A 16,941-nucleotide genomic window follows, 5' to 3' on the forward strand; every position below is an offset into this window, starting at 1 on the left:
CAAAGTCCAGCACCAAACATTAACTGGCTAATTCTGCCTCAAACCTGGATCAAAGTCCAGCACCAAACATTAACTGGCTAATTCTGCCTCAAACCTGGATCAAAGTCCAGCACCAAACATTAACATTAACTGGCTAATTCTGCCTCAAACCTGGATCAAAGTCCAGCACCAAACATTAACATTAACTGGCTAATTCTGCCTCAAACCTGGATCAAAGTCCAGCACCAAACATTAACTGGCTAATTCTGCCTCAAACCTGGATCAAAGTCCAGCACCAAACTGGCTAATTCTGCCTCAAACCTGGATCAAAGTCCAGCACCAAACTGGCTAATTCTGCCACAGCATCTCCATAATAAATAACTAAAAATCAAAATTGGTGAAGAATTGTGAATTGCTAAGTGGTTATACCTTGTGGGGGGGGGGGGGTTGTGCTATGTATCATTTCCCATACTGTAAATATCCAAAACTTCTACGGCATGTTTGCCATGCCTTACTAACCTGTGACAAATTTTTACTCCTGGACAAAGAATCCAAATTCCCAAGCATCATCTCCTCATCCTATCCAAACAAACATGTACAGGATACATATCACTGCTATTCTTCACAAACCATCATGGACACAGTGGTTTTCAGTAGTTGCACGCCTGAGAAAACTCACACATGCTGTACGAGAGAATGTCTTCTTTCAATTCACACCAAACTCTCTTCTTGAAATACACATCAAATTCACATGCACATCATGACTCACTACATTCTCCAGATATATATATATATATATAGAGAGAGAGAGAGAGAGTGCACACATTTGCATGAGAAGCACGCACACACATATCTGCATATCTCTCGAACGCACACACATATCTTCTTTTGATAAACATGACCAAACCTATACGAAGATTCATTTCCTTTTATTTCATAAACAGCCAGATGGTAAGTCCCTAAAAGTGTTTAGAATAAAATAATCTACATGCAGTTGATCACACATGATCTTCATAAAAATCTGATAATAGTTACTGCTCCCTGGTGGATAATGATGAGCTGCCTGATTTGCCTCAATCCCAATACTTCGACAACATTTCAACATCTCACATTGTCCTCGTCACAAACATACAACATGGTAAGAGTGCCCAATTATCAAGTCCAGAAAGAGTCAGAAAATATACAGGCTTTCTTGAAAAAATACAGGCGAATGGACCGGTAAGGCAGAAGACAGGAAAGGCAGAGACGACAGACAGAAAAGGGAAAAGCCAGAAACAAAGAGAGCGATAGAAAAGAGGAAATTCCTAGCACAGAATTTCCAGAAGGTGGGGATACTATTTATACAGAAAGAGCCCCCGGCATCCCAACGGGGGGGGGGGGGGGGCGAGGGGGTGGGGGGGGGGGGTAACAAACCCACAGGTGACAAATCTACACCCACTTACATAAAAGTGTGTTACCTAGAATCAGTGGGGAACATTGACTGTTGATATTCATTATCAGTCACTTCTCACGTTAAATTGAATCTGTTACTCCCCTTGTTTTACCAAGACCTTTAGTACTAATACTTTCAGTTTCACTGCTGACACATTTTTACTCAGCTGTATGATGTGAAAACTTCAAGAATCATGGAAAAAATCATTTGTGATCTTAGGTCAGTCATACATCCCAAACTACTTAGGATAATTAAAAAAAAAAAAAAAAAAAAAAAAACAGTATGTATCACCAAGCTGCATTATTACTTTTCAGCACTCAGAAATAGTAATCTCAGCACAGTGTGACTATGTACGCAGTCACACACACACAAATTTGATGACAATATACTCCCATGAAGTTACTGACACCTCATATACAGGTAGAGACATGAGAGAGAAAGAGACTGACAGAGATAGACCGACAGAGAAAGACATGGAGAGAACTTGTCACGGTGCACCTCTCCCATTCACTCAGTATCACACAGCCAAGCACACTTCAACACCACTCTGCACACAGGAGGACCAAGGCAGTGAATTCATCTTCCCCAGCAGATGACGCCACAGCTATGCTGAGCAACGCAGAAAGTGGTGTTTGAACATACAGCATATGCCAACCCAGCATTGGTTGTGATGTAATACATATACAACATACACTGCATGTCAACAGTTCAGTCAAGGGCTCACATGAATACTGATCATCATGGACTGGTACTGTTTCAGCCTGACACCTACTCTGGCCTTCACCACATGTTGTTGTGCTGCAATATCTGTAGCTCAATGTCTCCTGATGACATCACATGCACAGAGGATGTCCAACCCCGAGAGCTGGCTGTCACGTGCTGGAGTCAGGACCGGGCTGGTCATCCTATGTTCTTGCTGTGGACGTGGCGATGTCCTCGTTTCTTGATCATGGACGGTTGGAAGTCGTCGTGGCGCTGGGCGTGCTTGTTGAGGTGGTCACTGCGCATGAAGCGTTTGTCACAAATGGGACAGACGAAAAGCTTCTCTCCTGGAAACACCAACACGTCCACATTACATCTCACAACTGGAGCCAGACAAACGCTCAATCATCAGTAACAAGAGAAATCAACTTCTCTTTTCAATTCTGAGAGAAAAAAGAGAACAAGTCAAATATTTTCCATGATCAGAAAGATTAGTGAAAGCACTACCCTTTGTGTGTGTATGTGTGTGTTCATGGTTACAAATATACAATGAAAAAGGAAAGAACATTCACAATCTTCAGTCCATCCAAACATGCCTGCAAAAGGAACCAAACATTTTTCTTGAACAGTATTCATATTCGGAGGCTGACTTACCTGTATGTATTCGGTAATGTCGCGCCAGCTCATCTGACCGCGCAAAGGACTTGGCACAGCCATCCCACGTACATGGGAATGGTCGCTCTCCTGCAACCACATCACAACAACATTAAACCATCATGCAGCTCACTGGATCACACTCACACACACAAAGGCATACCTGTCATCAAACAAACATGGTTAACCACTTGATTGCTGAACATCCGGACCTTCAAGCTCAATGAGGTGACAGCCTTTCACTGACATCCTGACCTTCAAGCTCAGTGAGGTGACAGCCCTTCACTGACATCCTGACCTTCAAGCTCAGTGAGGTGACAGCCTTTCACTGACATCCTGACCTTCAAGCTCAGTGAGGTGACAGCCTTTCACTGACATCCTGACCTTCAAGCTCAATGAGGTGACAACCTTTCACTGACATCCTGACCTTCAAGCTCAGTGAGGTGACAGCCTTTCACTGACATCCTGACCTTCAAGCTCAATGAGGTGACAGCCTTTCACTGACATCCTGACCTTCAAGCTCAGTGAGGTGACAGCCTTTCACTGGTGAGGATTCTCAGCAGCAGCAGTCAGGGAGGGAAGGAGAGGGTGGAGGTAAAAGCTATAACAACCAACATGTAACTCATTCCACTCACACTTTCCTTAGCAACTATATATTACAAAAATAAACCATGCTTCCATGCATCTTTTTCATTTATTCATGCTTTTTTTTTCTTTTAAGTGCTACACTAAGTACATTATCTTCCAAATATATTCAGAATGGATTAAAAAAAAATCACATCTACTGATACCAAATATATACTTATTCTTTAATTTCACAGCCTAATTTTATTCCTGTGTTCTTTGGTAAATTTTGAGATCATGATGTTGAGTGGACCTCAACAAATCATTCTCTTGCTGAATAAAATTAGCATAAGATCTTTATTAGAAAGCATTTTACCCCCCAAACACACACACATAGATACATAGTTAACAAGGGAACTAACTCTTTACTTACCACTCCTACTGTGAGCAGTGTATAACCTCCCCTGACAATACACACAGCACCTGGGTGGCTTCCTGTCTCAGGACTTAGCTGATCAGTAATCTGAGATAATTAATTATACCTTGCAATCATTCCCACCACCTCCTGCCACCTCTTCATCCACCCTGCTGTAATCTTATCAACGTGCTTAAGCAAACGTAGGATATCCTCACACAGTTCAAACACATATGACCAAACCAAACTTCCACTCTTTTTCCACACCTTCCGAAGACCCAGCTGAAATTTTCCATACTTTTCCTTTTTCTTTTTTTTCTTTTTTTAAGCTTGAGGCTCTTTAGGGTACTGGTCAAGGTTTTCTTCAAACCATGAAGGTCTTTTTTTCTTTTTCTTTTTTTTTTTTTTAATATATATTCCTTTCGAAAAACTTCTCCAGCCATGGAAATCATTCCTTTCTTTTTTTTCAAGACTGTGAAAGAAAAAAATTATTCAAGGAGCATCTGTATGATTGTGTTTGTGAGACAAAAATAAAATCAAATTCCATAAATGAATCCCTTTAAGTCATTTATTTTCAAGACAACAGCAAAAGACTAATACTATCAAAAGTATATTAATCAACATTTCTATAAAAAAAAAATATAAAATTAAAAAAAAAAAAAAATATATATATATATATATATATATATAATTAAGATTTAAACGCAGATGAACAAATAAGATCAGGGGCTAGTCTTTCAGTACAATTCGTTCTGATGAAGTTTTCACCCCTTTTAACAGGATTGGTCTGATCTCCATACACCACAGTAACATTTTAATTGCCTTGTCATAATATTCAAAACATAATTACGCAAATACACCAAAGTAAAGGCCAGCAGATCTTGAGATCTGTCCACCAATTCAATGCCCACAGATATTCTGATAACAAGGGGTGGCAATGACATCTTCATGTTATCTCCCTTGAATTGAGCTATTTCTATGTGAAAAACAACTGTCACGTGGAACAGAATGAATCACAGTGCTATAGTCTGCTATGTTTTCTGTACAAGAAAGAGGGTGGATGAGATCCAACAGAAAAAGACAGATGGACAAACAGACGGGTCAATAAGATGGCAATGTATAATTGTATCACTAAAATGCATACCAACAGACAAAAAGAAAGGCACAATAAAGAAATCAAAGAAATACTTTTTTTTTCTTTTTTTAAGGCAATCACATTTCAATATTCAGCTTTAATTATTGCCCATATCTCCTGGAAACAAAAACTGGATGAATCCACAACTTTGGCCTCAGCTGGAAATAAACCTACAAATACAAATAAATAAATAAGAAAGAACGACAAGACCACTGTTCATCCTAAAATATACTAATTCATTCTCACACACCCTCACTCTGCAGTCACATAATTGTAGCGACAAACACACAAAGACAAAACCTTCAATTTTTGTTCTCCATATCTCCCCCAGGCCCTCATGCATCTGTTCTGCCTCTTAGTCACACATACCGACAGTGACACACCACAAAGCAACCCCTTCAGTCTTTGTTCAATCTCTCACTGACTTCGTCACATACACACTGAGCGACAAACACAAAGAGTAAGACAAACCCTTCAGTCTTTGTTTTGACTCTCCCTCTCACTTCGTCACACACTGACAGTGACAAAGACAAGAACACAACGTCCACACACACTCTCTCTCTTTCTGTTTCAACTGAAAGCAAAACAACAACAAAGACCCCTCCCTGAATTTAACCACCAAAACGTCAACAACAAAGAGCGCCAAAACCACTGCGGATTTCAAACGTAGTACACACCAACTGACATACCCGGACGATAGTTCCATCAAGGGTGACGTCACACGGCGACAATAAGACAACGAAACAGGTTCTGCAAAATGAATGAACTACCTACACTGAGAAGCCACCAGCACCGACAACAATAACAAAGAAAAGTCCTAACTGGCCACTGTCGCCAGCCGACACTGACGGGCTGCACGAGCCACGCACGCTCCCTGCCGCTACTGCACGCTGCTCTCGCTCTCTCTCTCCCTGCTGCTGTGGGGGGGAAACAAAGAGCGGGCCCTAGAAATAGCAGCAGGGTACGGTGACTGTTCAGTTCAACCCGCTTGTCACTCGCCACACCCCCACCCTCCTCCTCCCCCCCATGCCCTACCACCACCACCACTGCCACCAACCTTTGTGTTGTTCGCGCGCAGCCCTGGACAACCCGCGGGGAGTGGGGGGGGGGGGGTTGTTGAGGGGGATGAGGCGGCAGAAGGAAGGGGTGGGGAGGAAGAAGGGGTGGCAGAGTCCATTCTACGTAGTTCTCTGGGTGCGTGAGGATTGAGGGGAGGTAAGGTGGTGGTCGTTACGTGTGGCTGGAGAGTCTGTGGGATGATGTAGGATGAACCAAGGAAGGATGGGTTGACTTGGGGGTTAGTGTTTGTGTGTGTGTGTGTGTGTTGAATGTTTGTATGCGTGGCGTAGGATTGTGTGTGTGTGCGTGTGTGTGTTCAATGCCAGAACGTGTCGCGTTGGATCATTGTATGTATTCATGTGTTTGAATGTGTGTGGACAGAGTGGGGGGGGGGTGACTTACATCAATCAATATGCAGGATTGTTTGCATGCTCGTGGTGACAGTGCAAAGAGAAAACAACACGCGCGCAAGAGAGAGAGTTGACTTGTTCAAACAAAACTGACCCAATCCCACTCCAAACACAGAAGTGGGGTAAGAGATACAATAGACTGATACTGCCCCCAGCAAGGAGAACACACAGGGACCCAAGCAATGGCATCTTGGGTGACCCACACAAGTCCGTTCCTAGTCTCCTAGTCTCACATCTGGCAAAAGGGGGTTGGTTGGGGGAGGTAGTATGGGGACGGGTAGTGGATGGAGAAGGGTAGGGGCCAACGGCTGTTCACGTATCCACTGAACGCACCTGCCATCCCAAACCCGAACCACTGGCCCAAGAGTTCTCACCTCCACCACGGCCCATCACCCATACACCCCCCTCCCCCTCCCCACTGAACAAAAGGACCTGAGTCTAGTATGTCAGGCATGTCATTTATATAATATACAAAGAGTGTGGGCCCCAAGATGCTGCCTTGAGGAACACCACTACTCACCTTAACAGGACACGATGACTCAGTCCCTACTGATACATACTGTGTTCTCTCATATAAGAAGTCTTTTATCCATTCCAACAATTTACCACAAATACCGTACCCTTGCAATTTAACAATTAACCTTTTTTGAGGAACTTTATCGAACGCCTTCTGTAAGTCCAGATAAATTGCATCCATTGGTTTAGTCTGGTTTCTCAGTAGTAGTTCCGCGACAACTGAAAACCTTTGCACAACGAACAAGTTCAACTTTCGCACCACTTATCAATTATCCGTTCTTTTATACTCTTTTGGTTCTTTAACTTTCATGGATTCAAGAGCACTTTCAGTTTCAGCGGACGGAGTCGCCATGTTGCCTTATCCGGACGTCCCAGGGTGAAGGGGCTGAACTTTTCACTGACTTCCGGTTTCCTAAAGCACACGGTCTATTGTGGCTGGCGCGCACCACACACACGGAAGGGAAGGGTAAGACCGAGAGTGGAATGAAGGAGGGGGGTGGATACAAAAGTCTATGATGGCAGATGGAAGTTTGAACAAGGGGAAGGGGTGGGGGGAGAGGGATGGGGTGGGGGGTTGACTTGTGGGGTGTGACGGTTCAAGTTTGAATCGTGTCTGAGACACATTCTGTTTATCAGTTGACTTCTCTGTGTGGCTGTGTGTTTGAACGCGTATACGTGTCAGTTTCAGTCCTACGGCTGAGACCACGAAGAGGGAAAGAAAGAGAGACTGACATTCCCCGCATAATCTGAATGCACACACACACACAACAACAACAACAACACACCACACACATACACACACAACAACAACAACAACAACAACATCTCTCTCTCTCTCTCTCTCTCTCTCTCTCTCTCTCTCTCTCTGTCGAAAGGTGGCTAAAAGCTGGAAGATGAGAAAAGCGACAATGGAGAGTGGAATAAGGGTCAGGGTGCTTGTCCTTTAACAACACCTCAACACTTGTACGCCTGAACATCCAACCACTCCCCCGAAACACACACACACACACACACACACACACACACAGAGAGAGAGAGAGAGAGAGAGAGAGAGAGAGACTTGGAGCTACACAGATTCTATTCCCTTTTCAAGGAGAAACGCAGTACACCCGTTTGATTCTCAGTCCCTCCCCAGCGTCACACCACCACCACCACCCCACCCCTCCCCCTCCGCCTCCCCCCTTCTCGACACCTTCCACACACCCTGCGGAGTGGGACCGATTCTCAACTCACTGATTGAGGAAGGTGGCAGAATGGTTAAGACGCTCAGCTGCCAATACAGAGAGTCCGTGAGGTTGTGGGTTCGAATCCCGCTCTCGCCCTTTCTCCTAAGTTTGACTGGAAAATCAAACTGAGCGTCTAGTCTTTCGGATGAGACGATAAACCGAGGTCCCGTGTGCAGCACGCACTTGGCGCACTGAAAAAGAACCCATGGCAGCGAGAGTGTTGTCCTCTGGCGAAATTACGTAAAATGAAATCCACTTTCATAGGTACACAAATATGTAAGCATGCACTCAAGGCCTGACTAAGCGCGTTGGGTTATGCTGCTGGTCAGGCATCTGCTCAACAGATGTGGTGTAGCGTGTATGGATTTGTCCGAACGCAGTGACGCCTCCTTGAGAAAGTGAAACTGAAAGTGAAACTGACTGTTCGGACACACACAGACAACCACCCTGATGCCCCACACACTGGTCAAACATTGCACCCCCACCCCCACCCTCACCCCCACTCACCTCTCCTCTCCCACTCTCACTACACACCCTTGCAGTAAGCCAACAAGAAGGGGAAGAAAGGGAATGTTGGTGGGGCCGCGTAGGGGTGTTAGTGGGTGGAGGGGTCGGTAAAAAGAGAGAATCAGCAGCATTGAGGGTTTCGTTACAGACTGAGTGCGTGTGAGTGTGTGTGTGTGTGCGTGTGTGTCCAGAGGAGGGACAGAACTGTTGAAACTTGAATTTTAAAACTGTTCAGAGCAGGAACTGCCCGCCTGTATCTCGAGATAAGTAAGCCATGTGGACTCCACAAGTAATTAAAACAGTCGGCCTGCATTAATTAAAGCACGACCAAAGCAAGCAGGCCTTGTTTAGAAATGCAGATTGGTCAGCTTTCGATCACTGATACCGGCAGAGCATCTCCGAGTCCATGTTTGGATACGTTAATTCAAACGAGTTGGGTGATTCTGTTTTGATAACTGTCTGGTCTGTGCGCAGTGTATACCTTACATGACAGCCTTCGTTGAACTGAAACACCGTGGCTCAAATACCCGATAGCCCCGCAAGTCTTTGAAATACGTTCATTTCGAAAAACACACGCCTCAGCAAAAATTTGACAGTTTGAAGGCAAAGTTGTCATCATGAAATTCAACCAGCAGAGGACGAGTCAGTAAAGCTGTGATGAAAGTAAAACTAGAAATCAAGAGTTGTGGGGAGGGGTCTCTCTGAAGAGAAAGTCTGGACGCATTAATAGTCAACAGACGGTGGTTGAGAAAGGAGTGGAAGAGGGGGACCTGTTTGTCCCTGAAGCATCAGACAGAAAGAGCGGAGAGAAGGGTAAAGGTGAAGGCCAAGACGGGAACGGGGCTGCCCCAGTGGCAGATGTTACTGTGCCCCTCTGTCTCCCTCCCTCCCTGGCTTGCAGTTTGTAACAGGATAGTGTGTGTGTGTGTGTGTGTGTGTGTGTGTGTGTGTCAGCGTGCGTGTCAGTGCCGTGTGTCAGTGTGTGTGTGTGTGTGTGTCAGCGTGCGTGTCAGTGCCGTGTGTCAGTGTGTGTGTGTATGTGTGTGTGTGTGTGTGTGTGTGTGTGTGTGTGTCAGCGTGCGTGTCAGTGCCGTGTGTCAGTGTGTGTGTGTGTGTGTGTGTGTGAGCGTGCGTGTCAGTGCCGTGTGTCAGTGTGTGTGAGTCAGCGTGCGTGTCAGTGCCGTGTGTCAGTGTGCGTGTCAGTGTGTGTGTGTGTGTGTGTGCAAGCACATACACAATACGGCCTACGAATACACAGTATTTTCACTTTCTGCAGACGAACTGAAATTCTGTTTTGTTTTGGTGCGGAAAATCGAAATAATTTCATTTCCGTGGTCCCCTAACGCCCCCTCCCACCCAGCCCCCTTAAAAAAAAAAAAAAAAAAAAAAAAAAAAAAAAACGCTTGCTCTTCTTGTATGTTATAAATCACAATAAAATATCCCGAACGATAAGAGCTGATAAAACTACATAAATTTCATAAATCTAAAGGAACCCACTAAATAACAATAAACAAATAAATAACAAAATAAAAGCACTTCTCGTTCAGACCCGATTTAAAATAGAAATGATGTTGCTGACAACACCCACCCTTCGCCCCACCTCTCCTCCCCCACGTTAGCAACACGGACAAGCGAGAGGGGGTCAAGGGTCAATGGGAGAGCCGACATAAGAGAATGGGGGAGATGGGTGGCGGCACTTGACGCGATCAGTTCACAGGACAAAGAAGCCGACAACGACCTCAGTGGAAAAATAATAATTTAAATACAGGTGGTTTCGTCCGACAACAGTTGTTCAAAAAAGCCTACAGCTGATCTACCGCCACTTTTTTTTTTCTTTTCCTTTTTTTAATTTTTCTTAAAAACTAAACTCGCGAGCATGAACCTACCACTGCTCGCACGCCATGCAACCCACTGTCCTTGTCGCATAATTCGAGGCGGTTGCCGGCGATCGTGACACAGCTATGAACTGCGCGTGCGCGGCACGTGCCTGTCTCGAGACTCACGCGTGCCGCACTTTTGTAAAGACTGCACGCGCATTGTCGAGACTGACTCTTTTACTTAATAATAATAATAATAATGGATACTTATATAGCACACTATCCAGAAATCTGCTCTAGGTGCTTTACAAAAACGCTTTTGTTAACATAAAACATTACATCTATGTTACATACACACACCAAAATGTGACTACACACACACACACACACACACACACTAACACACACACACTGCATACATGCATTTTAACATACATGTGTATCTAACAGCTACCCTTACACATACGCACACATAGGCAGGCACAAACTTACATAATCACACGACGCACACACAATACACATTCATATACATGCATGTAGTTATGTGCACATACATACGCATTTATACACACATAGTCAAGCACAGCTAACGCAAAGGAAGTGGACCTGCCACAATTGAACTTATTACTGAGGGAAAAGGTGAGTTTTGAGACGATATTTAAAAGATGCGAGGGAATCAGAATGACGGAGGTTATCAGGGAGCTTGTTCCACGTCTTTGGCGATTGAAAACAAAACGATCTGTGTCCATACTTGTCAAAATAAATCTGAAAGTAACTGCCACCACCATCTCTGACCAGCCTCGCCATCCCCACTCTCTCCCCACCCCACCCCGCTTTTCACAGCACTTTTCCCTTCATTCTCCCCAAGTCTTCTTCTCGCACAATAGAATCTATCATTTTCCTCACAAAACATTGAACACGAACTCCAACGGCATATTAACGAGAGTGCAGAACACACACATACTGACAATGCTTTTCACATTGTGTGATACTTAATAGGCTATTTTGTTGTGTCATAACTTTTATGTTTGAACTGATTTTGACTTGTTGTGTCATAACTTTTATGTTTGAACTGATTTTGACTAGGGTAGGTATGGGTAATTGCGAACAATTCGTATACCACCCCACTTCGAAGCGTTCTTGACCGTTGCATTTCACAACCTAACGTTTGCTTCGACCTTTTTCTAATACCTTGATGAATATCCATTTTCTTCTCTCTCTCTCTCTCTCTCTCTCTCTCTCTCTCTTCCTTGTCCGATTCGTTGACTTCTTGTTTTTCTTACCATTTTCTGCTCTTTGTTGTGAACAACGAATCTTAAAAATGTTTATATTCATTGTAAATTCTTTAAATATACCAATCTCCACGGCTACTTAAAGAGAGAGAGAGAGAGAGAGAAGAAAAAGAATGTTTATCTGCAATGACTGTCATTCATGTGCAGCTGGAAAATGTGTATTTCAACATAATTGCTGTTGTGCAGCGTCCACCAGCCGTCAAACGAAACAAACGAACTTTATCACATTCCTGAGCACGATATAAGCTGTTAGCTTGTTGCTCCTATATGTCTGTACATGTGTGACATCTTTACTGAATAAAGTTTTGTTTAAACCAATATCCATTTTCAAAAACTGACAAGTCAAACACGAATCAGCTATTTGTCTGTTTCCGCGCTCTTTCTTCTCTTCGCGCATCACTGCCGACCAAGGTTCTAATGTGCTATCAAAATCCTAAAATCAAGGGAAGCAAGTTGTAGGACTCAAACTTTGGCACGTGACAGTTTGGAATAGCTGATTTGAACGGACGTGTTGAATGCGCATTACCAGTGCTGGGAGAATTCAAGAAAACATATCGGTGACAAATCAGAACATCAGTTTTGACAGGAATCTGCAAAATAGTGTTCAGTGCAATTAGACCATGGGATATTTTGACAGTCTATTTGCGAACGATGCTGCACAGTCACTAAGCATTCTCAAAAAAAGTTGCGTTAGTGTGCGGTGTGGGGTGTGTGTTTAAATGTCACTTTGTGTGTTTGTATGCATGTGTGATCAAAACAAATACAACATCTGGTGCAATGGTCCAATAATATGCTGTGTCTAATGAGTTAAAGACCTGCTTCTGTTTTATATTATATGCATATACCTGAAGTCATCGTTCGCAATTAGACTTGCCCGTTCGCTCGGGGAAGAAGGTGTGGGGGTGAGTGTGTGCAGGCTTTATTCTGAGTGTGTGTGAAGAGGGGTGAAGGAGATGTGGGGGTGAGGATGTGCAGGCTTTATTCTGAGTGTGTGTGAAGAGGGGTGAAGGAGATGTGGGGGTGAGGATGTGCAGGCTTTATTCTGAGTGTGTGTGAAGAGGGGTGAAGGAGATGTGGGGGTGAGGATGTGCAGGCTTTATTCTGAGTGTGTGTGAAGAGGGGTGGAGGAGGTGTGGGGGTGAGGATGTGCAGGCTTTATTCTGAGTGTGTGTGAAGAGGGGTGAAGGAGGTGTGGGGGTGAGGATGTGCAGGCTTTATTCTGAGTGTGTGTGAAGAGGGGTGGAGATGTGGGGGGCGTGACGGGCTGATGCCGGACCCCAGAGCCCACCAAAATAAAGCGGCTGGACTGAAAGCAATGAGGGGATTCTGAAGAGAGATGCTTTTTCCACTGTCAGTCGAAAGGCCATTTCTGCAATTTGGTGCCAACTGTTTCATGTCAGTACTGTTAACGTTCTCAGGGGCTGAAGATTAAATTACTGGATGTCCACATTTAAACACAGATCTACTTAAAAATCATCGTATTCTTATTTTCATCCTCTGTTCGGAAAATGTTTTCAAAATCATTTTGAAAAAAAAACCCAGTGTTTTCTGTAATATTAACAAAAAGTAAGATTTCTGATGCTGACTTTGCGACCAAATCCGAATAATTGTTGAAGAAAAAAGTCAAGACATTATTTTCTCTTGTGAGAACCTAAAAAAATTTTTTTTTTTTAAAGACAAGTATGTTTTCATACCTGCAACTGTGGTATTGCTGCCTCACATGTCGGCGTATCTCATCACATTCTGCCTCACGGGACTAAATTGATAATGATTGTATTATGCAAGATTTTTTTTTTTATAATCTAAGTGAATATTGAAAACAGTGTCTGTTGTTGTGGTGTGAAAGGCTTTGTACTGTTTTTTCAATTCCGTCTTCTGATACACGATAGCCTTTATACACACACTCCACATACACACAGCATGAGACAATGCTATCATGAGTGACTGGTGTTTTATAATGGTCGAAAACTGGTGTAACGACACACAGCTAGAGACATCACAGAACAGAAAGAATGAAAGAACACTGTGACGTGATCACACTCTACCAGAAACTGAGAATGTTGACAACTTGTGTTGAAGCCTAGAAAGTTAGTCAGTCAGCTAACAAATCTTTCGCTGGAACCAAGTCATAAACAGATGACCATTTCTAATACACGTACAGAAATTTTATAACACAATAACATGTCAACCGTTCATTAGTTTCAGTTGCCCAACCTGCAGACAATCACCACTAGGGGACATCAGTGCAGAAAAACCAGTGAAGATAACTGAAAGATAGACATTCCATACAATTTGACTACCATAGTGGAGGAACACAAGACTATCACAAGTTTGTGATGGAGAGTGAGTGGAGATGATACAGCTTATCAAGACTACTTGACCACTTAGTGAATACTGCACAGAGATGACAGTCATCACAAAGATTACTGAAAGGAAAACAAAAGCCAGTGGTACACAAACCCTTCTAAGGAATTATGTATTTTGAGAATGATTACACTTTTGTAAGTAAAAATGCTTTATACACAGGTCACCCCAGCCCCTTCTAGCCAACATCCCCCACCCCACAAAATCAGGTGATGGAATAAGAGGGACAGGAGAGCTTCAACTAGGGTTAAGGGAGTAATGACCATTTCAACATTGTGATTACGATGTTATTTGCTGTTTTGACACAGAACAAAGTAGGAGGTAGGTTAAGGGAGTAACGACCAATTTAACATTGTGATTACGATGTTATTTGCTGGTTTGACACAGAACAAAGTAGGAGGTACACATTGCACATTAACTGATCAAGAATACTGTATGCCTCAAAGGAAGATTGAATCACATGAGCGTCTACTGGAGAGTATAAAACTAAACAAGCTAATAATACCCAAACAGAACACAAACTGTCACAAAATCAACAGGTGTAGATATCGTTAACACGGCTAATTACCATCTACAATAGGGCTGAATTAAAAGAACACCCTAAAATCTCAAGGTTAAGCATCCAGGGACTACATCTCTAGCCAGATGGGATCACTGAATGACACATTAAAAGGTTAAAGGTCCTATAGCCTTTTAAGGCCATCGGGGCAGTGAATTCACATCCACAGTATCCAGGGCTTGACACAGAAAGGCGGGGCCCAGTCCTCTCCTGCTAAATGAACCTTCCCCAACTGATCACATACCCATTCACAGCAGGGTGGAGAGAGGGAAATCAAAGTGCCTATCCGACGGGCGCCATAGCCGAATGGTTAAAGCGTTGGACTGTCAATCTGAGGGTCCCAGGTTCGAATCACGGTGACGGCGCCTGGTGGGTAAAGGGTGGAGATTTTTACGATCTCCCAGGTCAACATATGTGCAGACCTGCTAGTGCCTGAACCCCCTTCGTGTGTATACGCAAGCATAAGATCAAAAACGCACGTTAAAGATCCTGTAATCCATGTCAGCGTTCGGTGGGTTATGGAAACAAGAACATACCCAGCATGCACACCCCCGAAAGCGGAGTATGGCTGCCTACATGGCGGGGTAAAAACGGTCATACACGTAAAAAGCCCACTCGCATATATACGAGTGAACGTGGGAGTTGAAGCCCACGAACGCAGCAGAAGAAGAAGAAGAAAGTGCCTATCCAAGCACACAACCCCATGGCAAAGCACAGCCTCAACCCTCACCACTGACAACTGGATCACTGACCACAAGTCCCACACCTGACTCTGCTACACTGCCTCAAAATGACATATAACATTACATACACTCACTAAATGTGCCCACTTGACATAATGCACTAAAAGCAGTAAAAACAGCTTTTACATATAAGACTTTGGTTTTAAAATCAATGCTTTAACCTCACGGAAATATTTCTAATCTATTCATACACTGATACAGGGTTCAACACATGTGCCTGCGGTCTGACAAGATGCCTGTATCAGTGATAATGCTATGTCAGTTATGCATACGACACAAATTTTCACAGCTTAAAAGGTATCACAGTGAACTGAGACAAACACTGGAATTGAAGCTCCGGAAGAAAACATTTAAATAATCAACAGGAGTCAAGCATTGACAAACACAAAGCCTGTACACATCCACCCCCACCCCGACCCCGACCTATGACACAGGGTTCATATAGATTTTTTTACAAAAAAAATATGAACTTAAAAAAAAAACAACTTTAAAACCCCAAATGAAAAAAAAAGAAAAAAAGAGAGAAAAAAAACCACTTCAAACATGCTGTTGGAATACCATAATCAATGGTTTAAACACTCTGTAAAATTCCAAGCAAAAAGACTGGTAACAGCATTGGGACAGTATTTTATGTCCCTTGCATGAATGATTATCTCGTAAATTAATGGATGCGACTAATTTCAGTTTAAAAGATCGTTCAAGGATCGTTCAAGACATTTATTTCTTTTTCAATTCAAAAACCGAGATCATTTATTCATTCGTTTTTCTGGAAGGACAGCCGTAATTCGAAACATTTACACCCGACCCCAAACGTCGATTGCACCAACTGATGTAAACCGCACCGCCCCGTGTTGCTCTAGCGAGGAGGGCGTGTCGATTGGAAATGCACCGAACAACAATACCATACCATGACAACCCCCACAAGTGCTGACAACCACCCCAAATCGCTGAAGGCATACCACGACTACCAATCTTTCTTCAAAGAAAAATGACATAGATGTTCCATATATTACTCTTTGCTTGTCACCACAAAGACGAAAATATGCGTCTGTATTCTTGGTTGTGAGGCACACTATGTCTAAAAATAGAGCTAGCTTCACTGCGTTGGGAGGAGATAACCCTCAACAAAGCCAGCACAGCGAAAGGTTGTTTTGTTGTTGTTGTTGTTTGTTTGGTTTTCTGAAAGCTATCAAAACCTTGATAGCGACTTTCAATCTCATGATTCGACCAAACCACAAACACCCCACGCCATCAAAACTGACTGTTACACCCACTTTCTGGGTCTGTCTGAGTGCGCTTTGAACGCTCTTTCCTCGCCTCCGAAAACCATGTGGTCGACCCCAAACAAAGAAATGGCGCGCGCTTGGACTCGGGAAGATTAACACTGGTATAAAACACAAAATTATTTGACTTACCTGTGTGGGTTCGAAGGTGAGCCTTCAGGTGGGAGCTCTTTCCATACACTTTCGTGCACCCTTGAATAGTGCACCGGTGTACTTTTTGTGACTCCCTCTCCGTTTTGTCGGAATCGTCGTGGTTGATGGAAGAAGGCGTGGTCTTCTTCGCT

At 43.6% G+C, this 16,941-nt stretch overlaps 1 protein-coding gene across 1 annotated transcript in view; it reads right to left on the bottom strand.

Moving 5' to 3' along the window:
* Positions 1-306: 306 nt before the first annotated feature.
* The window catches only part of LOC143297491 (Krueppel-like factor 13), a 16,799-nt gene continuing 164 nt past the window's right edge, over positions 307-16,941 (bottom strand). Inside the window, exons 1-3 of the mRNA XM_076609890.1 lie at positions 16,790-16,941; positions 2,768-2,857; positions 307-2,460 (exon numbers count right to left, since the gene is read on the bottom strand). The exon at positions 16,790-16,941 is cut by the window's right edge and continues 164 nt beyond it. Coding sequence (XP_076466005.1) covers positions 2,312-2,460; positions 2,768-2,857; positions 16,790-16,941 — 391 coding nt within the window. The 3' untranslated portion in view covers positions 307-2,311. The remainder of the gene's footprint in view (positions 2,461-2,767; positions 2,858-16,789) is intronic.

The sequence above is a fragment of the Babylonia areolata genome, chromosome 22 (assembly GCF_041734735.1).
Source record: "Babylonia areolata isolate BAREFJ2019XMU chromosome 22, ASM4173473v1, whole genome shotgun sequence".
NCBI classification, from domain to species: domain Eukaryota; kingdom Metazoa; phylum Mollusca; class Gastropoda; order Neogastropoda; family Buccinidae; genus Babylonia; species Babylonia areolata.